Source organism: Propithecus coquereli, unplaced genomic scaffold (genome assembly GCF_000956105.1).
Source record: "Propithecus coquereli isolate 6110/MARCELLA unplaced genomic scaffold, Pcoq_1.0 Scaffold85, whole genome shotgun sequence".
Classification (NCBI taxonomy): Eukaryota; Metazoa; Chordata; class Mammalia; order Primates; family Indriidae; genus Propithecus; species Propithecus coquereli.
This window is the reverse complement of record NW_012154729.1, coordinates 2,279,635-2,305,842: the sequence shown is the minus strand read 5'-3', so window position 1 is coordinate 2,305,842 and position 26,208 is coordinate 2,279,635. Positions and strand designations below refer to the sequence as shown.

Genomic DNA, 26,208 nt, shown 5'->3' with positions numbered 1-26,208 from the left:
GTTTACAAAGATTTCCTTTACCCCAGGGTTACAAAAATATTTACCTATATCTTCTACTATTTTTTTAAGGTTCTCTCTTTTATATTTAAATTTTTAATCCAACTGAAATTTATTTTAAGGTGTGAAGCCCATTTTATGTTTCTTTGGAGCCAATGGTGTGTTATTTTTCATTAGCTTCCTTTGCGTCCTTTAAATTCTAAGTATCTGCTAAGTTTCTCTCAGTACTGTTGGGATAATGATGTTATACTTAAAATTTCTTGATCTCTTTAATGGTGCTGCTGATCTTACTTTTTTTTAAAAGGAACTTTGTGCCTTAATGTTTTCCCTGGATTGGATTAAAGCAAAAACAGAACTCGTGGGCCCTGCTCATCTGATTCATGAATTTATGGAATACAGGCATATATTGGATAAAAAGGTATATATTAATATGAAAAATTAGGGCTTAAGGGACATTTCATTTTGACATTTAATTCTAGGTTTATTGGTGGGGATGAGCAGAATAGAAGGGTGAAGAGACAATTTCCCTACTTTAACCTTCGATTGTTCTAATTAATCTGCTTCCTAGTCTACTGGCAATGTAAGTAGGATTGGGGTTTGAAAGTTGGGAAAGTAAGGTGTTCAGTGGTTTTTTAAAAAAAGAATGTGTTAAGAAATATGTTTGATAATGATATCCTATGTTTAAAAGCCAGAAGAGAATCACTATATATTTGTTACCTAATGGTTGGCTGTTCAATTTTAGTTCATATAGAACATATTTCATTTAAGCTTTTGAAGTAGCAAGATCACAGAAACAGAAAAATGTCAGATCTTGGCTCTGATTATATTTCTAAGAGATTTCAGTTTATTCATAGGATTGTGCAGTCTGTGAGAATTTTCAAGAGTTTTTATCTTTAAATGGACACCTTCTTGGACGACAGCCATTTCCTAATATTGTACAACTGGGTCTCTGTGAACCGGAAACTTCAGAAGTTTATCAGCAAGCTAAGCTGCAGGCCAAGCAGGAGGTCGATAACGGAATGCTTTACCTGGAATGGATGTAAGTAGGTTAGGAGAGAAACCAAAGGGAGCAGAGCACTAACTATGTCATTATTTTTCAGGTAGTGAACAAGTTCACTCCAGGAAGATTTAACTACTTTGGAAAGGCTGGAACTTTTAATAAGCATTCTTACTTATTGAAAAGTTCCAGAGAAGTAAGCATAGGAGAAAACTATTGTATCTTCAAAGAGTCCATAGAAATAGACACCTGTAAGGCATTTTGACAAGTCATCCTAGGTATTAATACCAAATGCTTGACTTACAGTAATCTGGTATACTGGTGAATAGCATGGGCTTTGAAGCCACAGACCTAGGTTTGAGCCTCAGTTCTGAAACCTAATAATTTTGTGATTTTGAAAAAGTTGTAGGTTACTCTTTCATATGTAAAATGGAAGGTTTCAGTGAGATCATGGCTATAAAGTAATTTGTACTTTGTCTTGCACGTAGCCCTAATTATAAAACCACTGAGTCGTGATTCTTCTCTCTCCTAAAGGAGCCTGTTCACTTTTGCTCTTTCCTTAATCTTATCAATTTGTGAAAAGGAAAGGATAAATTATTGTCTTTTTAATGCCTGTTATATACTACATAATCACATATATAATTCTATTTAATCTTCAACCTTATAGGTAAATATTACTTGCCCTATTTTACAAATGAGAAAATTGAGGCACAGAGAGATTGTGGCTTGTTGAATGAAATTTAAACCCTGGGTCTGTCTGGTTTTATTTTCCATGCTCTTTCCATATGCCATGCTTCTCTTATAGCTTGAAATAATAAATATGAATGGTTGTCTTTTCACATGTGTAATTTATATCTAAATTGAACTCCAGGTTGGTATCTGCCAACTTTGTGGCCCTCAGCACTCTTTCCAAATAAGCCAGGTTGCCATAAATGAGTCTTTTGATTCAGTTTAGTTCAAAAAACATTTGCGTTTCTTTAATGTGCTAAGCAATATTACTAGGTGCTAAGGCTTTCCCCCCAAGGAGTTCATAATCTAGTAGTGAAGAAAGAAGTTTAAGCAGATAATTACAATATAATGTGATGAGTGCCACAACAGAAATATGGATAAAATAGAGGTAGAGCTGATAATTAATTAACTTGGATGAGTGAGAAATGCAGGGACGGTTCCATGAAGGAAGAGGTGGTATCTGAGAGAGTTTAAAATTTTTTTAGTTAAAATTTAATTTTTGTTGGTTTTATATTTATTTTAAAGTAATAGGGATCTAAAATGAAAATTCAAAGACTCTGCATCCCTCACTTTCCAGAGTTAACCATTCTTTAACACTTTCTTGGAAAGTAGAGGTTTTACTGTCTTCGGGAAGCAGCCCCCTAACTTACTGAAGCTAGGTTAGATCTGTATTCCAGAATACTCTTTGTTTACCCCATATCATAGGATTTGTCACACTTTATGGTGATTGTCTGTTTACTTGTTTTTTCTCATACTAGTCCCTATGTTCTATAGTATAGTATAGTTCGGAGGCAACAGACTCTGGTTCTAGACTGCCTGGGTTGAATCCCAGCTCTGCTATTAATCAGTTCTGTATCATTAGGGGAAAGTTATTCAACATCTCTTGACTTATAGTACTATTTCATAGCATTGTTGTGAGGATTAAATGAATGTGTGTGAGTATACAAATACACATATACATATAGTACCTACTACCGTACCTAATTCATAGAAAATGCCCAGTGAATATTAGTTGTTATTGAGAATAGCCTTTAGCATTTTGCCTGGTCTGTATAGTTGGTATTCTGTAGAAATTTGTTGAAGATCGAATGAAATCATGTTTTAGTTAGTGGCTCAAATACTTGGTCTGATCAAATAGGCATAGGTTTAGTTCTTATTCTCTTATGAATTATTGAATTTTTATTTTTATTTTTTCTTGCTGTTTCTTTTCTCCCATTGCATCAATTGCATTTCCACCTGTGACATTCTCTCATAGAATGGTCAGTAATTTATAGCTTTATTTATTTATTTATTTTTTTGAGACGGAGTCTCACTGTGTTGCCCGGGCTAGAGTGCCGTGGCGTCATCCTAGCTCACAGCAACCTCAAACTCCTGGGCTCAAGCGATCATTCTGCCTCAGCCTCCCGAGTTGCTGGGACTACAGGCATGCCTAATTTTTTCTATATATTTTTAGTTGTCTGATTAATTTCTTTCTATTTTTAGTAGAGATGGGGTCTCACTCTTGCTCAGGCTGGTTTTGAACTCTGAGCTCAAACAATCCGCCCGCCTCAGCCTCCCAGAGAGCTAGGATTACAGGCGTGAGCCACCGCTCCCAGACTGTGTACATTCTTAATAGCTTTGGAAGATGTAGTTATAATGATGTTTATGTTACGAAATTGTTTCTGTCTTCTGAAATGTTTAATTTGGGTTTCAGGATCTACATAAGAAGATGATCACTCAGTTTCAGAGGTATCACCAGCTACATACTCTTTCACCAGATCAGGAAGACTGCATGTATTGGTACAACTTTCTGGCCTATCACATGGCCAGTGCCAATATGCACAAAGTAAGATGACCCATTTAAAAATTCTTTTCTTTTATGTCACTTTCCTTTTTCCATATATATTGTGAATAAATATTTATTTCTGGTTTATTTTTTGTCTTAAATTTTGTTTATGTTGCTTTCTATTGTGTTGAAGATTTGAAGTTTTATGTAGTTAAATGTACCCGGTTTTTTTGGCATTTTGCTTTGGTGTCATGTTCACAAACAAGTTTTGTCCTATGATTAGCATTTTCTTTTATTAATAAAAATAGGATTATAGTCTATGTAAGTATTTTTGTTTTTGTTACCGTTTTTACCTGCAGTGATTTAAAAAGGTACCTATAGTATCTTTTTAAAAGGTAACTGTAGTAAATGAACCACCTCAAAATTAACTCTCATCTGACCAGTAGCTTTCCTTTATGGGCAGTATGGATTTGTTTATTAAGCTTTGAGAGGAAGTAGAGGGTGGGAAAGAATATTCATTCATTCAATGAATATTTATTGAGTGGTTGTTATGTACTGGTATTGTTCTTCATTGAGAGAATATAGCACGGGAACAAAGTCTCTCCTCTAATTGAGCTGATATTCTGAGGGGAGACAGACAATAAATAAGTTTATCATATGTCAGTAGGTAATTAAGTGCTCAGAAGAAGGACAAAGCATGGAAGGAGAAAGAAAATGACAATATAGGGGTAGAAACATCATGATTTGCTGTGGATTTTATGAGAGAAGAATCAAAGATGACCCCAAGCTTGTGCAATGGAAAGAATGAAGCTGCCATGAACTGAAATGGGGAAGTCTGGGGGAGGACAAATTTTTTCCTGCAAGGAAAGGGAAAGGTTAGGAGCTCATTTGGAATATACTTACTGTGATATACCTATTAAGACATCAGGGTGGAAATATTGAATAGGCAATTAGATATATGAATCTGGAATTCTGGGGAAAACTGTGGATGAAAGATAAAAATTCGGAATCATTAGTACAAGATGGTATTTGAAGTCCTGACTACCAACTAATTACTAAAAATGTTAACATTTTGGAAAACCGTATGTACTTTCAGTAATTTTTTTATGCTCAAGTATGTTATCTCTTAGTTACAAAAATAGTATATTGTCGTAGGCTGTTTCGTTCACCTAGCAAAATATATTTAATAATCTACATCAGAAGGGTGGTATTACAATAAACATCTCTGCCTGAATTTACTTAATTAAACTCTAATTATTGAACATTTAGGTTGTTTTCAGTTTTTTGCCCTTACAGTGTTATAACGAGCATTCTTGTTCATCTTTGTAGCTGTGTTGTTTCCTTGGAAAATTCCTAGAAGTGGAATTACTGGGTCAATGCATCTTGTTAGCTTTTGATATTTATGATAGTGTGGCAGGATTCAGTTTCTTTAGCCTTTTTTCTGATTTTAAAGGTAATGGTTTATTTTCTTCAGAAAAATTTAGAAAAAAACTAGAAAGAAGAAAAGATCATAACCTTTACTAATGCTTTTGTTTTCTAGATCATTTTGCTGCTTAGATCAACACACTTGTTCTTTAAAACCAAATGGGATCATAATAGAAATAGTCTTATATATTGTTTTTACCACTTAATTATATTTAATGGTCATCTTTTCATGTCATTTATATAGAGTGACATGATTTTTAAAGCTGCATACTATTTCATTGTATAGTTACATTATGATTGGCTAGTTGGGTGATGAATAATTAGATTGTTTAAGCATACTCATCTGGTTATTTTCTTAGGATACATTTTTATAAGTGAAATTTCTGTGTCCAATGGTGTGTATAGTTTAAATTTTAATACAGATTGCCAAACTGCCCTCCAGAAGGGTGCTCTGTTTTACATCACTACCAACAGTAGATGAGAGTGTTCATTTCCCCGATTCCAGCTAATGTTCTTACCACTCCTTTAGTCTTTAGAAATCTGATATTTAAAAAATGGAAAATTTTTGATGATTCACTTTGAATATTGGCAAAATTTTGGCCATAGGTACTTTTTAGTTTGTAAATTGGCTTTCATCCTTTGCTTTTACTTATTTTTTCTATTGGGGTGTTTTTCTCACTGTTTTATTAGAATTTTCTATAAAGAATATTAACCCCTCATCCTGGTTTATTTTTTGTCTTAAATTTAGTTTATATTGCTGCCTACTCTGTTGAAGATTTGAATTTTTGTGTAGTTAAATGCACTTTGTTTTTGTATTTTGCTTTAGTGTCATGTTTACAAAGATTTCCTTTACCCCAGGGTTACAAAAATATTTACCTATATCTTACTATTTTGTGGGAAGATTCTGTGTACATTCTTTTTTTTTTTTTTTGAGACGGAGTCTCACTGTGTTGCCCGGGCTAGAGTGCCGTGGCGTCATCCTAGCTCACAGCAACCTCAAACTCCTGGGCTCAAGCGATCATTCTGCCTCAGCCTCCCGAGTTGCTGGGACTACAGGCATGCGCCACCATGCCTGGCTAATTTTTTCTATGTATTTTTAGTTGTCCAATTAATTTCTTTCCATTTTTAGTAGAGACGGGGTCTCGCTCTTGCTCAGGCTGGTTTCGAACTCCTGAGCTCAAACAATCTGCCCGCCTCAGCCTCCCAGAGTGCTAGGATTACAGGCGTGAGCCACCACGCCTGGCCTATAGCTTTATTTTTAACTATAAAAGTAGTTTGACCAGGCCATGTTCAAAGAATGCTTTATTTCAGTCCTAGAAACTTTTTTTCCATGTTTTCTGTAGAAAGTTTTAGGTTAATGTAAGCTTAAATTTAATTGAGTTTCAGTTTTCAAAATTATTTGTTCACTCATTCATTTGTTATTTGATACTTTTTGGCCATGTACTGTATGCCCATCGTTGTGAAAGTCACTTTCTGAGCTTTGGGGAATTGATCAAGGGGAAATAAAGGGCATTTTAAAATCTAATCCTCTTAAGTTTGCTAGTAACTTATCTGTTTTAGGTTCTTATCACTCTGGTTTTTATTATATATTACACACTTGGCCCTCCATGTCCATGGGTTCTGCATCCATGGATTCAACTGACCATGGGTCAAAAATATTAGGAAAAAAAGTGGATGGTTGTGCCTGTGTTGAACATGTATAGACTTTTGTCTTATTATTCCCTAAACAATACAGTGTAACAACTATTTACATAGCATTTACATTGTATTAGATATTGTAAGTAATCTAGAGATGATTTGAAGTATATGGGAGGATGTGGTAGGTTATATGCAAATACTACACCATTTTATGTAAGAGACTTGAGCATTTGTAGATATTGGTGCCATGGGTCTTGGAACCAGTCCCCCAGGGACAACTATACTTGTTTGTTTTGTCGCTTCTAGTAAAGTGTAATACTTTCTAGGCAGGATATAAATCTGATTGACCTTTGTGTTCACTTCTATCATTTGGTTTGTCTTGTGTACAGTTAATTTTTTTAGAGAATGATAACAGTGGCATCTTTATGTGTCAGATGCTGTTGAGAATAGATACCATAACTTCTATTTTACATATGAGGACACAGAAACTTGTTAGGTTAAGTAATTTGCCTAAGTTTATACATCTAATAAGTAGTAAAAGTGAGGTTGCCCTTTAATTTAGTCTGACTGCTAACGTGTGACTCTTAAAATGAGCACAACACCATTTAACATATTTACTTGTACTCAAAGTGACTGGGGTGTATGTACATGAAATTCTGACTCTGTGCTAATACTTTCTCGTGTTTTATTTTAAGTACACATTACATTCCTTTACCCTTTCGTTCATGAGCAATAACGTAATATTTATATGAGTGGAAAAGTTAGTGTTCATTAGATTAAGATACAAAGAAAATGACATTGCTTTATCCTTTTTTCTCTGTCTGAATAATTGTAGTTAGGGAAAAGCAGCCTTACGTACGTTGTCATTCTGAAGCTAGTGTGGCCTCAAAAAAAAGGTACATCATCATGATGGCGGGTGTAGTGTCATACTTTAGTTAGTAAATGAGCTTCATTTTGCTATGATTTCTTTCATTTTCAAAGAAATAGAGACTTTTTGAAGATATCCTTACATAATTTATCTGCACATGTTATTATTATTAATGTATCAAAGGAAAATACAAAGTGACATATATTTGATTAACTAGATTTCTTCGGACTCATTGAGATTTGTAACACACGACAGGTTGCTTGATATAGGGTAGCATTTCTCTTAAAAATGCCACTTTTTTTATACTATGTTTTTTTCTTTAGGTGATCTATGCTGTCATTTGCATATTAGTAATTTTAAGAATTTTGTATTTCTGGGAATATAACCATGTTAAAAGACAGTTTATTACTGAAAGAAAATAATTACTTTCACTTTCATTTATTGGATTTTTGTTCATTTTCCCCCTATATTTAGAAACAAAAAAAACATCAAGAATCTCTCCCGCTTAGTTGTCCGCCCCCATACAGATGCTGTTTACCATGCCTGCTTTTCTCAGGATGGTCAGAGAATAGCTTCTTGTGGAGCTGATAAAACTTTACAGGTAAAACCTATCTTGTGAGAAAAATTGAAAGAGGCACATACACAATTCTTTGCAAATTAGAATATGTTTGAATCCTAAAATTCAAGAAAATTGCAACTGAGAAATAGCAGAGAAATCCACATCTCTTGAACATTTTATGGAAGATTTATCTAGAGATTTTAAAGATACAATTATGTGTTTTTGTAATTCTAAACTTGCCAGGTGACAAAGAAGTACCCTTTACTCAGCTAGTCATTTCCCTGCCATCCATTGCCAGCTAAGGGTAATAGGAAATGATAATTGTTAAAAGACATAAAGACTTCATAACACAGGGAATAGGGCTCTGATTAAAATACAGTGATTAAGTAAAACACCTGTTTTATCAAAGACTTAGGTGTAGATTTCTGGCTGTAAGTAGGAACTGGACTAGACTATTTTCCTAAGGTACTTTCAAGAATTTCCTTTAAGTTTTCATTTGTTTTCAGCAAAGATGAATGAGTGCTTTTCTTTACATTTGTACTCTGCCTTTTGATTTTGAAGGAAACAGGATCAAATTAGTTAAAACTTTTATATTTAAGATACTTTTAGTCTTTGCAAGATTATGACTGTACATGTTATTTTGATAGTGCACTGATTTTATTAATTTTGGATTTTGATCCCAGGAAAAAAAAGCGTAGTGAATGAAATGTTTTCTATTTGATTATTAAGAATTTGCCAAAACAGTCTCAAGAAGTGAAGCTGTACTCTTCCACTTCTTTTTATTGATATTTATAAACACTTAACAATGGATGGTTGTCTATTTACATTAAGGCATACAAATTCTGACAGAAATTCTGATTTTCGGAGTGATTTTGCCAAGGTTCATTTCTCTTTCACAAAATAACAATGATTGTGATCTTTTATAGAAAGATTTTTATTGAATGATGGCCCATAGCTAAGTGGTTTGTAGTAAGAAGATTTATTGTTGCTTATGCAGGTGTTCAAAGCTGAAACAGGAGAGAAACTTCTAGAAATCAAGGCTCATGAGGATGAAGTGCTTTGTTGTGCTTTCTCTGCAGATGACTCGTTTATAGCAACCTGCTCAGTGGATAAAAAAGTGAAGGTAGAAAAATATTTTCCTCTTGATTTGTAATCACCACAAAATTCATTTTCTTTTTCCATAATAGAGAGACCAGAGTAAGTAGAGTTAAAGAACTCTTGCCTGTTGATCTACTAACTTGGTCCATTGTAAATTAACAGTGTCTGAAAATTCTTTATTTTTAAGCACCAGCAAAAATGCATAGGTTAAGTTTATTAGGCAGTGGGGAAAAGTAATTGCAAATTAATGAGTTTGCCTGCCATTAAAGGTAGGTCTGTGAGTTAAATATCAGTTGAAATCTTTTGAGTACATTGTGATGAGAAGTATTGCTGCACAAAATTATTATCCGAGATCAGATTCCTGTTGTAAAAGTTATAATTTGTGAAATGCAACACAGATTTTTTTCTTTTTCTTTTTTACCTTTATAAACTGGCTTATATAGTTAGGGCAAAACCAGATGGATGAACAAATTAACAGTTTAATGGTCTAAAAAATAAACAGGATAATTTTTATCTTTGTTAATTATTCTTTCTTGTCTTTTGTTCCTAAATTTTGTTTTTAGATGGAGTATTTATACTATAATAATATGGAATTTAAGAGAAACTGAAGACTTGGGGGATGTTTTATCACTGCTATAGGGGACCTCACTTCAGGCTTTTTTCAAAGGGGTTGTGGAGTACTGAATCTGGCTAGGTGGGCGGGCAAAAAAATTGGCTTGGGTGTTTTCCTGGAGTTTTCACCCACTTGAAGAGGGCTGTGGAATGTCCAGACTAAATTAAGACCTTGGAAAAATCTACTTCTTGATAGATTGGACTAGGTGGCTTTACAGCCAACAGTTAATTCACTCTGTATCCTCTACTCTGAGTCAGATTTGGAGTTGGTCACTCTGGGCAGTTCCAAAGTCAGAACTACATGGAGTAAAAGGAAATAATACTGAGTTTCTGTTTTCTAAGCACTGAAAATATAAAGCAAGAGGCAGCAATACCCATTAAAGAACTTCAAAATAAGATAAACCCTTTGGACCTCTGGGGATTCTAATAAGTGCTTTGATGAGATACAAAGGAATGCTATGGGTGGGGACATTTCCTACCTCTAAAAAGTCAAACTCCCAGTGAAGATCCATTAGGTAATTTATTTCTTTTGCTTGTTGTTATATGAAACAGACTGCTTAGTTGTCTTACAAAGTAACTAGAATGATAATTACTTTTTACTGAGAACTTAACACTGTGAGAGGCTTTATACTACACATTCTCTTATATTACATTATCAGTTTCTCACGACAACTTGTAAAATAACTATTGATCCCATTTACGGAAGAGGACACAGATTCAGAGATGAAGTCACTTGCCCAAGTTCATGTTAACTAATAACAGGGTTGAAAGCTAGGTTTCTCTTAGACTCTAAAGCCTTTACTTTTTTTCCACTGAGCAATCTGCCTTTACTTATTTATATGGTACCTTGAAGTCTACAAACACTTATCATGTTCATTATCTCATTTGATACCTTGAATTGTGTAGGATAGGAATAAGTATCCCTATTTTACAGAAGAGGGAACTGAGATGCAGGTAAGTTAAGGACTTGATGAGGGACACACAGATCACGAGTGGTAGAGCCAGGTCTTGGACTTAACCCTTTGATCTGAAGTCCATTATGCCAGTGTCTTTATAGCAAATCTCTGCCCGCTGTCATTCATATGAATGTGTGCAGTCTTGCCCTTGAGGAATGTCATGTTTTCATGAGGTTCCAATTATGCTATAGAATGACATGTGTAGATTTGCAAGTAATTTTTTAAAAAAAATTAAGGCAGAGTATTTCCATATTTTAGAGAGAGTGGAGATATTCATTAGCATTGTGTCTGACTGGGTAATCTGCCATAATAAAAGAGATAGCATTTGCAAAGAGACTCACAATTGCTTTGCCCTTCTCTTCTCCCTTTGAAAAAAATAGATATTTGTAAATTTTATTTTCTCCGTTCTCTTTAGATTTGGAATTCTGTGACTGGGGAACTAGTACATACCTATGATGAGCACTCAGAGCAAGTCAATTGCTGCCATTTCACCAACAGGAGTCATCATCTTCTCTTAGCCACCGGGTCAAGTGACTTCCTCCTCAAAGTAAGTGTGGATATTGAGAATTATGCAAATAAATTTGATAGATACTTCAGAATTTCTCCTTTGATTTTCTTATGCATCATATTAGGACATTTTGGTTGCAGTGAGAGAAACTTTCATGTTAGCTTAAGCAAAAAAAAAGTGTGTGTGTGTGTGTGTGTGTGTATACATATATATATGTGTGTAAATAAAATTGGCTCATGTAACTGAAAAGTTTAGGGGGAGTACAGCTTTAGATATAGCTGATTTCAGGTGCTTACACTACATTTTCAGCCTCTAAATCTCTCTCCATCTCTAGGCTCTGCTTTCCTCTGTGTTAGTTTAGGCATGCTCTCTCTGTGGCAGGAAATACGGCTACCTTCAGCTCCAGGCTTACAGAAGTCTTACAACTCATAATCACAGAGGAAGAGAAACCTGCTCTTCCCCAGATCCCATAGATCTAATTTTAGAGACTAGTGGAACCAGTCTGGGTTATATAGTGATAGCTAGGGAATCCCAGTGTGGTCCTTGGGTTGTCCAAGGGTCACGAGTTTAGCTATATGAAGGTGGGACAAATGAAGTGAAGTCAGCTCCACTTGAATCATAAGTAGAGCTTGATTCAAAAGAGAGATTCTGTTATCAGAAAGAGGAGGTGGAAGAGGTGCTGGGAGAAAACAAAACAAAACAAAACTAAAAACAGATATTCATTCTGAATATGCTTGATAATGTTTGTAATTACAAATTATAAAAGATTGCATCTTTTTTTCCTCTTAAGTGGATGAAGACTGCTAGATTAAATTTTCTGAGTTGCAGAAAAATCTGCTAACTTCTTCTGGATTAACCTTTCTTCCTTGATGTCACACCATCTTTTTGCAATGGGACATCATATTTTTGGAAGGGGTGGCTAAAACATTTCAGTTTAGAAAACTCATATTCTCTATGTTTTGACATTTAAATAAATTATTTAAAAAAATTTTTTAGAAAGTACTGAAACAGTTACTGAAAATTAATCCTCCTTTTCTCCTTTTCAGGAACCTAAACCTATTTATTTATTTTTCTCCTAAAGCAAATACACAGGCGCTTTCTCTGGTTGAAGTGGGGCCTTCTTCATGATAGGATAGGTAGCATGAGAGGACAGGAGATGTTTTGTTACCAAAATTGAGTCATTTGTCCTGTGGAATGGGCTACATTCTAGATTTGGCTGATTGCTTCCTGCAGGTGTTGTTTAACTTGTTCTTCTAATCCCTTACATTGCTTGTCAAATATAGTTATACTAAACGCTATCTTTGAATTTTTTTGAAGAATTTTTTAGAACATTAGTAGCTTTTAGCCTGGTTAGAAGATTCAGGGTTTGCATTGTGGAATCTTAGAAATGACCATTTTTGGGGTTGGATAACCTAGCATTTAAAAAAAACGAGGACAATTTATATTACATATTACTTATTGTAGCTTATTATAACTGAGTGAAATAATGATTCTAAACCACTCAGTTACAATAAGCAGCAATTATTTAGTTAGTTATTTAGTGGTCAGAGTAAAAAGCTAAGTAAGCCTCTGAGTCCCTTAGTAGATTTAGGTACTGATCTAAGGGCTGCCCTGTTACTTGTTAATTACAAGTTTATCTTTGTTTGACACCTTTGTGTTACTGTGAATTGAACATTATCCTGTAACCAAAAAAGCTTAAATGGGAGAAAAGGAGGAACTTTACATGATTTCTGACTTTTCTCCATTTAGTACTAAGTTTTTTATTTATCTTTTTGTTTTTCACAAATAGCTCTGGGATTTGAATCAAAAAGAATGTCGAAATACCATGTTTGGCCATACAAATTCAGTCAATCACTGTAGATTTTCACCAGATGATAAGCTTTTGGCTAGTTGTTCAGCTGATGGAACATTAAAGGTATGTTTTTGTACATTATTAAAATGGGTTGTAATTTTGTGGAAAGTGTTATGATATGGTTATAGAAATAGGTTTCTATTTTTTCACATTTCTACATAAAGAGTCTCTTCCTTGCAATGCGCACCACCCGAAGGATGGACATATTTGAAACTCGGACTTAGAGGGGAGAGGGGGCGGGGGGGGGCAAGGGCAACATACGTAACCTAAACATCTGTACCCCCATAATATGCTGAAATAAAAAAAAAAAAGAGTCTCTTCCTTCAGTTTCCAGGAGCATATTTAATATAGCTGTAATTGCTTGTTGTAATGATTGTTTATGAATGGTTTGCAACCTAATGTTTAAAGTTCTTACAATTTGAAATCTTAAATTTTAAGCATACATTCCATTTTAAGCATATATTCATAAAACATTTTGAGATCTATCTTAGTCCATTTTGTGCTGCTAAAACAAAATACCTGAGTATGGGTAATTTATAGAGAGCAAAGATTTGTTTCTTTTAGTTCTGCAGGCTGGGAAGTCCAAGGTTGAGGGGTCTACATTTGTCAAGGGCCTTCTTGCTGTGTCATTCCATGATGGAGGGTGGAAGGGCAAGAAAGCACTTGAGAGAGAGCAGGAAGGAGAGAGGAGAGAGAGGGCGGTGAGAATGGAGGGGGGATAAGGGGGCTGAACTCATCCTTTTATCAGGAACCCGCTCCCACTATAACTAACCCATTCCTGAGATAACAGCAATAATTCATTCACGATGGTAGAGCCTGCATGACATAATCATCTCTTAAAGTTCCCACCTCTCAAAACTGTTGTGTTGGGGATTAAGTTTCTAACCATAAACTTTGAGGGTCACATTCAAACCATAGCAAGATCTATGGGACCAGGTTTGTAAAGGACTTGCTTTTATTTATCATTTATTCATTTTACCTTTATGTTATTGTTTTCCTGTTTTTGAGAAATCACATGGGGAAAAAATGAAATGCAAATAGTGCCATGCTATAAATTAGGGAAAAAAGCTTATTCAGCCTTCTGAAATTTATAGTCCTAAAAAAACTAAATTCTTCTTTCTTAAATCCCCACCTTACTTCTCCAATAAGATCCTAATTTCACTTTATTATTCCTGTCTCTGCTGTCACTCTAGTCTCCTGTTTATTGATTTTCCTTACTTTGGTCATAAGTCTAACCTATCTTTGATGTTCTGGTTTCTTGGTCTACCTTTTTCCCTCCTGTTCTATAGTATTTGCTCTGGTTCAGGCTGTTGTCCCCTCATGTCTGATAGCAGCCTTCTAAGATGCACTCTCTGTCTCTACTTATCCAAGTACAGAGCTCCTAGGATTACCCTCTGCCATTTTTCTTCTTGTCACTCTCAGCTGGAGCACAAATAGTGCCATAGTATAAATTGTGGGAAACTCAGACTCATCAGGATCACTTCTGAGTTTCTTCACCTTCCATCATTCTGCCACCTCCTCTCCTGTCCAGTTTGTTTCTTCTAGCCTCTATACCTTACTTGTCTGTTCTGGACAAGTTAACCTTTGGTACTTATTTCAGCTACTGTCCCTGTATGTGTCCCTGTTGCCTTTCTAGGGATTTTTTTTGGCCTCCAATTCACTTGCCATATTTTTTAATTGTGCTCAAAACTTTATGCAAAGCCTTCGTCAGAAAGTGTTCTCTTATAGCGTCCATCTCTTTGGTTCTGAATATGTATATCGATCTATATAGTTAGAAACTTCTTGGTTTGTCTTCTGATTTCCACTTATAATTGTGTTGTATTCAGTCATTTTCATGTGTCTTCTATTTCTTTGATAAGGTTGAATATAGGTTTATGATCTGCGGAGACCTTGTCATCTTTTTGTTGTATCTTTCTCTGAAGTTCATAGTACAGAATTGTATGCATGTACTCAGTAAATTTTCTTCACATATATCTCTTCTAGAAAAATACTTGAACCCTCCTGGGCACTAATTTGGTAGAATCTCTAGAGAAGGAGATTTATTAATGTGACTCAGTGACTGCTAAGTAAGGAAAACTGTCTTGATGCTGATACTTGGGGTTGGATCTTTGGTCTCTCTTTGCTGACTGAGGGTAACTCATTTTTGTATAAATTACTCTAGGGCCTTTAGGAACTCTTTCTGGGTAGAATTTTACTTTGTAGAATTTGGTAGCTATTTGTGGATGTTGGGAGCATTCTGAGATAAAAATTCAGGTAAGTGGATTTTGGCCTCTGTGATGTGTTATTTATCTGTCTCTTCCTTTAGGATAATCCATGTTATAGGAGGTTTTCCAGAATACCCATGGAAGGATTTAGGTAGCCTTCTTCTGAGAGATTCTTTCAGTTCTCAGTCTATTATTTTTTGTTTTTCACTGAGGGAATGACTTTAGAAGAAAGCATTTTATATTTTAAGCCAAGTTTTTCTTCCATTTTATCTCCTTTGCTAATTCCAAGTTCTGGGAAGATTAATTCTAAAATTGATCCTAATCCTTGGCATTATTATATTAGTATTAGGTTGATGACTGTTCAAGAAAGTTGTAAAACCAGGCCATTTATATGTTCTACAAATCTAAGTGGTGCAACTTTACTGGACCTTCTTTACTGTTGACTTAAATCATCCGTAATTTATTTGCTATTTTCACTGTAGTGCCTATTCTAATCCTTTTCTACTGTTCTTAGCCCCCTAACCCTTTCATTCTATGGAGATAACCTTACCTCATACCTGTTCAGAGGGTTAAAACCATCCACCAAGAGCCCCCTCAAAAATTGCTCTAAAAAGCAAAAAAAGCAACACCAAACAGTTGATTGGGAATTGTGAACTTACTGTTTCCCTGTGGATTATCTGGCTGTCGTGTTTTCATGGTGAAGTCATGATGTCAGAGTCTTTATGTCTTCTGTCTTGATCTGGTTGTGTGTGCAGAAAAAAATTGTCAGTCTCGTTGTAGGATATAAATCTGCCTGGCAAGTTCAGAATTGATATCTAGGCAGAGATCTCAACACTTAGAATATAGGCTTTCTCTTAATTTCCCTGTTTTCAGTGTGGTGACACTGCTGTCAACTGTGCTGGGTATAGAATAGTCCCCTCTTACTCTACCTGGAGTAGTAGGGGCACAGTCCACCTGGATTTTCAGAATGAGGGAGGAAATTTCAATGGACTTTTAAAGATTCCTCCTGCCTTAGCTTCACCTTTACCAGAAGGTGCTGGGTGCCAACACTTCCTCAACCTTTTAGTAATTCTGTGGTGTGATTGGGCTGTTTGGTTTTTCCTACTGCAACTCAGAATTTAATTTTTAGGAATCTCCTTATTACCTGCCTTTCTTTTAGCCTTTATGATTCTTGTTGCTGTTGTCTCTTTCTCCATTCTCCTTCATTTTGTGGATTATGCCTAGAGAAAAAAATTCCCTATTGTTTTACCTGAGTTTTGGGAGGATTTAGAGATGGTCTTAGTCTGTTTTGTGTTGCTAAATAGAATACCTTGAGACTGAGTAATTTATAGAAAAAAGAAGTTTATTTGGCTCGTAGTTCTGGTGGCTGGAGAATCCAGAATTGGGCAGCTGCATCTGGTGAGGGCCTCAGGCTGCTTTCACTCCTGGTGGAAACTGAAAGGGGAGTGGATGTATGCAAAGAGATCATGTGGTGAGAGAGGAAGCAAGATTAAGAAACTGAGGAAGCCAGACTCTCTCTCTTTTTTTTTTTTAAAGAGACTGGGTCTCACTATGTTGCCCAGGCTGCCCTTGGACTCCTGGGCTCAAGGGATCCTCATGCCTCAGCCTCCTGAGTAGATGGGACTACGGGCATGTGCCACTGCACCTGGCTTCAGACTCTTTTTTAACAATCTGCTCTCTCGGGAACTAACCCATTCCTAGAGAACTCACTCACCCCAGTGGGATGGCATTCATTTATTTGTGAAGGATTTACCCCCATGACCCAAACACCTCCCACTAGGCTCTATTTCCCAACACCACTACGGTGGAGATCAAACTTCAACATAAGTTTTGACGGGGACAGACAAACCATGTCCAAACCATAGCAGAGGTGAATGTATGTGTTCTATCTCCATCTTTAACCTGAACTCTACTTCTTTCAGTAACACTATTATCTCCACTCACCTGTGCTTGAAACTTGGGGGTAATTTGTCTTTTCACTTAAAATGTATTTATTGATCATTTATTGAATATTTATGTGTCAGATACTATACTAGGTGTTTGGGTTTTAAACACTAAAAACAAAAACGTGTATGTCCTGGCCTGAAGTTGTTTAGAATTGAGTTGGGGATAGAGGTAAGTGAATAGACAAACCATGAAAGTGATAAAAGTATGTAGAGGGTGCTCTGAGAGCAGATGAGGACTCTGTCGGGAAGGGTTCATGCACCTGATGGTACAGCCATTGAACTTGTTCTCTCTTCATTTACTTTGCTTTCCCATTTTGTACTTTAGCTTATGTTAACCCCTTAGGTTCTAGGCCCAGTGTTCCTCTTGTCTTTTTTTTTTTTTTTTTTTTGACAGAGTCTCACTCTTTTGCCCGGGCTAGAGTGAGTGCCGTGGCGTCAGCCTAGCTCACAGCAACCTCACACTCCTGGGCTCAAGCAATCCTTCTGCCTCAGCCTCCTGAGTAGCTGGGACTACAGGCATGTGCCACCATGCCCGGCTAATTTTTTTCTATATATTTTTAGTTGTCCGATTAATTTCTTTCTATTTTTAGTAGAGACGGGGTCTCGCTCTTGCTCAGGCTGGTTTCGAACTCCTGAGCTCAAACAATCCGCCCGCCTCGGCCTCCTAGAGTGCTAGGATTACAGGCGTGAACCACTGCGCCCGGCCCCTCTTGTCTTTTTGATGTTGAAATTCTGTCCATCTTAAGTTGGTGTAAGGTAGGCTAATATTCCGGGAGTAGAGTAAGGTGGTCACTTCCTGCACAGAGTGTTCCCTCAAGCCCTCAGCTTGAATACAGCATTCTCACTGTGCTGCATCTTTTCCTCTCCAGTGACATACCTGACATATCTTACGTTAGAGTCGTTTATGTGCTTATCTTCTCTTACTGGCCTGTATATAAACTCCTTGAGGGTAGTTTCTATATCTGATTCATTTATATAATCTCAAAGTGACTAGCATAGTGTTTAATAAATGTATTAACGATGATAAACTCTTCCTGTGTCTCTTCAAATCAAACTAAGATCTTCAACTTCACAGAGAAATTTTTTAAAGTTTTCATTTTTCAGGAGTAGGATTTTGATTTCTGTATTCATGTGGGTATCACAGTGTGATTGTAGAGCACAGAGCACTAGCAGCAGGGGACAGACATTACTGCACTCTTGGTGACAACTGCACATGTTTGTGGTAGCTTTCCCACAGTGCTATTAAGCCAGTATCGTTGGCTGGTTTGTAGTGATACAGTGACATGTAGTAAGCAGAAGTCCTGCAAAATGATGTTAGGTAACAGCATTTCAAGGTCAAAGTCTCCTAAAGCTTTTACCTTCTGAGAGGATGAGAACTGTAAAATTATGTCCTGCCCCAAATGGCTCTGTAATTTTTTCTAAGCTTTCTATAGGGTATCATGTTGATAAGCATGCATTTTTAAGGCTCTGATGATAAACTATTTCAAAATGCAAGTTTTATTTAAAACTAGCCATTTAAAGTATACAAAGGCACAGGGTGCACAGGGACTCTGAATACAAGTACAGAGACTTGATCAAAATGGAATGCTGGTATTAGTTTATGTGGTCCCTCCATATGTGGGCTTTCATCACTGCTTGGATATGAAGGAGATGAAGTCAGGTCCAGAAACAGAAGATGTAATTTAGGCAGATGTAATGAAATTGGATTGTGCTTGTTTTCTTTTTCTTTCTTAAATCCAGGCAGTCCTTGCTTTGTTTTTCATATTAATACGGAAACAGAGTGTGATTTCTCATGTATTCTGGCTGATGTAACTGAAGCTTCTGGCATTTATATTTTTCTTTTTTCTCTTTAGTATCAGGGAAGGCTAACTATTTTAGTACTTGCTGTCTCTTTTGCTTTATCTACTTCACTCACAATTGTTGCAAGGGGAAAGGTTTTGGTTTGGGCCATATTTTTTAGTATATATAATACTTTTCTAAACTCAAGAGAGATTTAAAAATGTGCCTGTCCAGACAAATGTTTTATTTGGGAGCTGTGCTTTGGAATCTGAGTTAAAGCTTGAGAAGCAGGTTGGTTTTGTTTGTTTGTTTGTTTTTGTCCACCTTGGCTGTCTCTTGGTCTGGACATAGTATCCATGATCACTCTGTGAAGCTGGGACACTGCTCAAGGTCCAGAGTAGTGAAGGTGGTGGATCCTCTCAAAGGCCTTTGTCTTTTGTGCTATTCAAGTGATTCTGCTAGGGAGTGAGGTTTAGAATATTTTGTACCCCATTCCTTAGGATTCCTATCTAGCCCCACCAGCACACAAAGAGTCTTTCTTCCTTTCAGCATGTCTTTGCTTTCCATTTTCAGAGACTTCCTTGTGTCTCTGGATGCTCTGCTAGGTTCTAACCGGGCCCGGACTGGGTCCTATGTAGTCTTCCTGCTGTGCATAGGGTAGATGTGAAGGACATTTCATGCCTGGCACAGCAGAGGGCAGCAGTGGCAAGTGAGTCTCTTCATCTCAGCTTCTTTCTTCCACTCTTGTCCTTGCTGTTGTCAACGCCTAATCTTTAGCCTTCTCCACACCATGCAAGACTCTTAACTTTTTATTTAGTTTTATATTCTGCATTCTGCATTTTGGGCAGTGCTCGTAATTTTTTTCTTTTTAGGAAGATGACGAATGAAACTGGAATACTTAAAAGTCTTATAAAAAATTGATGCATAGATAAAAATAATCCATCAGGTGAAGCAAATGAGTTTGTGTGACATTTAATCCAGGTGGAATTCTAGACGTGTGATTTGAGAGCAAAACAAACTTGTTTTTGTTTTTTATTTTTTTAATTTGAAGCTTTGGGATGTAAAATCAGCAAACGAGAAGAAAAGCATTAATGTGAAACAATTCTTCCTAAATTCAGAGGACCCCCAAGAGGATATGGAAGTGATAGTGAAATGTTGTTCATGGTCTGCTGATGGTGCTAGGATAATGGTGGCAGCAAAAAATAAAATCTTTGTAAGTATTAGTATTTTAAAAAGCTGAATTTTGTCTGATTTAAAGAAAATTAGAACTCCTATTAATTTTTACAATTTTACGCTGTTTATTGATACGAATAAAGTCTAGCTGTGTGATTTTGGGCAGGTTCCCTAACCTCTCATAGTTCTTTGGAACTGTGCTCCAGAGGGTATGGATGGCCTTATGAGAAAAGATCTCTGTGGTCACGTGGGTTTGGGAAATGTTATGTCTTGCTTTCTGCTATTAGAGGTGCACAACGTGAACTAACGTATTCAAGGCCCCGGGAAGTCCTACAGTAGAGAACCAGTTTATATTTGTCAAGTCCAGTGTTCTTCAAATGTATTTAAAACATTGCTGCATCACTCCTTTTTTTTTTTTTCCTAATTTTGATTACATTGGTTTTTCAAAGTGCTTCCTTAACCCTAAAATTTTATGAATTTCTGACTCTAGAGAGAAATGCTCATCAACAACTGAACAAGATTGGGAGATTTTTATGAAGAAAATGAGGAAGATATGCAAAGAAAGTTAATGATAAGAAAATGCCTTCCTCTTTTTTTTACATCTAATAGTAGCTTATATTTCTGGTGTTCATGTGCTCTCACATATAATTTCTTTTGATATAAATAATCAAGAGACACAGCAGATTGCAATAGTGCTGTGATGACAATGAAGCAGCTGAGGTTCAGAGCAGCCAAAGAGTTTGTCCAAAGTTATACTGTGACTAGGAGAGCCAGATCTTCTGATTTATGGCTCAGTGACATTCTATTCTAATAGTAATTTTAAAAGACTTGAGTAAGGGATATTACTATTTTAAAAAGTGTAATTGAAATATGCGATATAGTTTAAGAGACTGTTTATATAATTGTTATTGATCTAGTAGCTATGACCCTTGAACCTTGATTGCTTATGGGTTTATACCTTTTTAGCAGGAAACTAACAGGGAAAATTTTCCTTTTCTCTTAAGTTTGTTAAGGTCTTTAAGAACAGAAAAGGAACCCCACTGCATTTGCAAGATTTATGATTAAAAAAATTTTTTTGTTGTGATAAAATATGTATAAAGTAAAATTTGCCATTGTAACCACTTTTTTTTTTTCTTTTTTTTTTTTTTTTTTGAGACAGAGTCTCACTTTGTTGCCCTGGCTAGAGTGAGTGCCGTGGCGTCAGCCTAGCTCACAGCAACCTCACACTCCTGGGCTCAAGCAATCCTACTGCCTCAGCCTCCCGAGTAGCTGGGACTATAGGCATGTGCCACCATGCCCGGCTAATTTTTTCTATATTTTTAGTTGTCCAATTAATTTCTTTCTATTTTTGGTAGAGACGGGGTCTTGCTCTTGCTCAGGCTGGTCTCGAACTCCTGAGCTCAAACAATCCGCCCGCCTCGGCCTCCCAGAGAGCTAGGATTACAGGCGTGAGCCACCGTGCCCGGCCTGTAACCACTTTTAAATGTAAATTCAGTGGCATTAATTACATTCACAGTCTTATGCAACCATTACCACTATATAGTTCCCAAACTTTTTCATTACTCCAAATAGAAACTTTGTGACCATTAAGTAATAACTCCCTGTTCCCTTCTCTCCCCAGTCCCTGGTAACCTCTAATGTATTGTATGAATTTGCCTATTCTAGATATTTCATATAAGTGAAATCCTTTTGTATTGGGTTCATTTCATTGAACATAATGTTTTCATGCATATTGTAGCATGTATCAGAACTTTATTCCTTTTCATGGCCGAATAATACTCCCTTGTATGTATATATCACATTTTGTTCATTCATCTGTTGGACACTTGGCTTGTTTCCACCTTTTGGTGATGGTGAATAACACTGCAATGAACATTGGTGTTACAAGTATATTTGAGCCTCTGTTTTCAGTTCTTTTGTGTATATACCTAGGAGTGGAATTGCTGAGTCATATGGTTATTCTGAGAAACAGCCAGACTTTTCCCCAGCAACTATACCATTTTACATTCCCACTAGCAATGTACAAGGGTTCCAATTTCTCCACATCCCTGATTACAGTTGTTATTTTCCATTTTTAAGATTAGAGCCATCCTAGTAGGTGTGAAGTGGTATCTCATTGTGGTTTGATTTGCATTTTCCTAATGGCCAATGACTTTGAACAAAAGATAACTTTTTAAAAAGATTTTAAAATAACTGATCTAATGAGAGGAAAATAATTTTGTATTGAATGAAATAATTTCTTTTAAAAATCTGTAGAGCAGCAGCTCACTGTTTTACTATGCTAAAATAAAGCTATTCCGAGATCACCCTTAACCACATGTAGATCCCAATTTTTTACTTTTTGGCCTCTCCTACCTCCTCCTCTTCTTTCTTCCTTTACCTTTTCCTTTTCCTGCCATTCCTTTCCTTTTCCTTTTCCTTTTCCATTTCCTTTCCTTTCTCCTTTCCTTTCCTTTTTCCTTTCGTGTCTCGCTCTGTCACCCTGGGTAGAGTGCAGTGGCATCATCGTAGCTCACTGCAACCTTTGGGGTTACATAAATTGCCTTTGCGCCACCCGACAAGTGTGCCCATCCCTCAGACAGTGAGCACTATATCCGTTAGGTGTGGATTTACTCATCCCCTCCAACCCCCTCCCACCTGCCTGACACCCTATGAATGTTACTTGTCATGTGTACACGTTAATGTCGATCAATTAGTACCAATTTAATGGTGAGTAAATGTGGTGTTTGTTTTTCCATTCTTATGATACTTCACTTAGAAGAATGGGCTCCAGCTCCATCCAGGATAATACAATAGGTACTTCATCATTTTTTTTTTTTTTTACATATACCGCATTTTGTTAATCCATTCATGTATTGATGGGCTTCTTTTTCAATTTTAGTAGAGGAGGGGTCTCACCCTTGCTCAGGCTGGTCTTGAACTCCTGAGCTCAAGCAATCCTCCAGCCTCGGCCTCCCAGAGTGCTAGGATTACAGGCATGAGCCGCCACGCCAGTCCACTCCTGTTCTTTTTGCTTTCCAAGTGTTGTTAGTCTACTCCTGTTGTTAGGTCTTTTCTCTTTTGCTACCCATCATTGGGACAACTGCGTATTCCACATTCCCCAGGTTTCCTCTATCACTCTCAGCCACTAATTTTTAAGAACGACCTGTCCTGGGAAGCATTTAAGTATGATTTCCTCTCCTCTGTTTTTGGCCTCCCATGCTGTGCTGCTTACCATCTGTACTTGCTTGTAGGGCTGTGCATTCACTAAACATCTTTATAGCTCCCACTGGAAGCTTTTTTTTTCTTCTTGAGGACTATGCCTTGGTTTTAATTTGCTATAATGTATGTGTGTGTGTGTGTGTGTGTGTGTGTGTGTATAAAGTATAAACCATCATGTCATTTGGCAAAAACTTTAGAAGAGCATATTTAGCATTTAAAAATCTTTCAAAAATTGAAGAAGCTTGAATGACTCAAAAATAGCTTTTTTAGGGTTCAAAAATGGGAAAATGATTCATTGTAATAGAGTAATTTGGTAGTTCTAGAAAGAAATGGAAGTGATTGAGCTAATTTCATTTTAGCAAACTTCTGCTCTACATTGATCATCTTCATTTATGAGTATACATTTTCTCTTTTGAATAAATAAGCATTAGGGAGATCCACTCTGTATGTTAATTTGGCTAGTCCATTCATTTATTCACAAAAGTTTTATTTCTCTCTAGGCCAGCTTGATGAATTTTTCTTTATAGAAAATACGTTTCAAGATGAGCGGTATTTAAAAGAATATAGGTATTGATTTGTATTTTATTAATGATTGTCAATAATAATGTCAGTTATCAGTAATTATTTTTTTCAGGACTTACATTCGAAATGGGAGGAGATCCTTTTAAACATAAAGTTAGATTTAGTTTGAATATAGCTTATCTTTTAAAATATTTTACCTTCATAGGTATCTCTATTTGCATTGACAGCTTTTTGACATTCATACCAGTGGCCTATTGACAGAAATCCACACAGGCCATCACAGCACCATCCAGTACTGTGACTTCTCCCCTCATAACCATTTGGCAGTAGTGGCTTTGTCCCAATACTGTGTGGAGGTGAGTAGTTGAATTTATTCTATGAAGTCTTGGTCTCCAGATATCTAAGGATGACAGAGAATGGGCTGCCTAAACCATTAGATGCTGACGATGCTTCCTTGAGAAATCATAGAGTATTTTCTTCATAGCCTACTGACCTGTAACTTTGGGATATTAAACCATATAGCCAGCTTTTATTGCTTTGATTGAAGTATTTGTTATAGTGATTGAAGACTTGACTTGACAGTATTACAGAGAATGGTAGTACCATTCCCCAAGCATTTACAGAATTCCTAACAGGTGCCAGAGTGGGGAAACAATGGAATGACCCCCAACTGCTGGTTTCCTAGATAGAAACATGGCATCTCTTAAACAATATAGGCACAGAGTCTTTTCTTCTTAAAAGAAATGATAAGAGATGAGTTCAGTTCAGATTTCTTAGATCACTGGGTAGGATAAGATAGGATATTCATTGCTAAGCACTAATGAATAAAATAATTCCTATAAATTACTTATTTATATTTATAATTTTTCACTTGTTAAATTTTATATTCAGATTCTGTATCTAACTGGCCCTGGAAGAATTCCACCTAGTAAATTGCTATATTGATTTTTTCATAAAGCAACGCACTGTATTTTTCCTTCAAAGATAGATTGATTAGTTTTTCCAAGCTTTCTTACTCCTTATTCCTTGGGGTTGGTTTTACCACCAGGTAGTTTGAAGCCCCCTTGAGATCACAGTTCTAAGAAGATGGGTATGGCCCTTTATCTGGAAAATGGGGAAGTTCACTGGCTTTACAGGCTCCTCTTCAAGAGAATCTTGGCTATTGTGAGCGCTTCTTTAGTGTTCTGTGCTTATTTCAGCCATTTTTAGTGAGTTTGCCAACCTTGCCCCTTATTGTGAAGGCTTTGGAGGAGAGTTGCTAAGCTATAGCCCTTGAGTGTGGAGGTTCAGATGAGAGAGAGGGAATGAGCTCCATAGGCTCCTCCTAATTCTGAGTACAGCAGTGCCCATAACACTGAAGAAATTCCCTGCTGAAAACCTTCACTGCAAGTAGAGGCAGTGAGTATGAAAAAGCTCCAGTCCTGTTTGAAACTATGGGAAGAAGTAGTATGCTGTGGGCAGTGTTTTCTTGGGAAGAGGCTTTGAGTTGGAAGTTTGTGATCTGCTAGGAGATCTTGAACTTAACCTGTAGATCCTCAAGGTGGGCGTGGCTAGAATTTTCCCTTCCTTGGGTTTTGTCAGGATTTTTAGAAGGAGTAGAGAAGCAACTCTTCTTGTAGCCTTTCTCGTCACTTCTAAAATCCTACCCTCTGCCATCCTTAGAAAGCTCTAGGAAACAATGTCTTCCTTCTTGAAAGATAGGGCCTTGGTTCAGAAGGCTCTGAGTGACAAAGAAATGATGGGGGAGAGATGGACAGAGCGAGGAGGGATGAGAGGGGAAGATTTTCAAGGGAGATTTTTCAGTCGTAGAACCACTTTTGTTTTTGGCCTTTTAGCTCTGTACATTCCAACTTGGACTCTAGAGATAAGGCAGAAAAAAATCTCATGTAACTACTTAATAACCATAGAACTTACTGAGTGAAAACCACTGGGCACGTGATGAAATACTTGTTTTGTCCATGCTAGTTCTGAAATCATAACGTAGGTCTGTAATTTAAAGTATAATGAGAGGGACTCAGGCACATATGGTACTTCATTAGACTGGAATATATTTGAGTAATTTACAACAAAACCCAGGACAAAATACAGGCAGGCTGGTGGCAGACATCGACAATTTGTAATAAGCATGAATAACAGGAGAAATGTGTACATGTTACAATTAGTACATTCATTTATTGTAGAGTTTTGCAATCAGTTGAAATGAAGGTTAGATGACAGTCTTAGTGGAAAATAGTCTGAATATGTCAGCTGCTTATCTTCATCCTATTATTTGTTTAGATTGATTTTTTTAAATTGATAAATCATTTATGTGATTCCAAAGTCAACGTTTTATAAGTTACATTCAGAGAAGTCTTGCTTTTCATCCCTATCTTTTCCCCT

General features: G+C 36.5%; 1 protein-coding gene across 1 annotated transcript in view; it reads left to right on the top strand.

The window, feature by feature from the left end:
* The window catches only part of APAF1 (apoptotic peptidase activating factor 1), a 69,585-nt gene that overhangs the window by 19,816 nt on the left and 23,561 nt on the right, over positions 1 to 26,208 (top strand). Inside the window, exons 10-17 of the mRNA XM_012663987.1 lie at positions 302 to 415; positions 852 to 1,036; positions 7,894 to 8,020; positions 8,976 to 9,101; positions 11,060 to 11,191; positions 12,942 to 13,067; positions 19,985 to 20,146; positions 24,057 to 24,185. Of these exons, the coding sequence (XP_012519441.1) occupies positions 302 to 415; positions 852 to 1,036; positions 7,894 to 8,020; positions 8,976 to 9,101; positions 11,060 to 11,191; positions 12,942 to 13,067; positions 19,985 to 20,146; positions 24,057 to 24,185 (1,101 nt within the window). The remainder of the gene's footprint in view (positions 1 to 301; positions 416 to 851; positions 1,037 to 7,893; positions 8,021 to 8,975; positions 9,102 to 11,059; positions 11,192 to 12,941; positions 13,068 to 19,984; positions 20,147 to 24,056; positions 24,186 to 26,208) is intronic.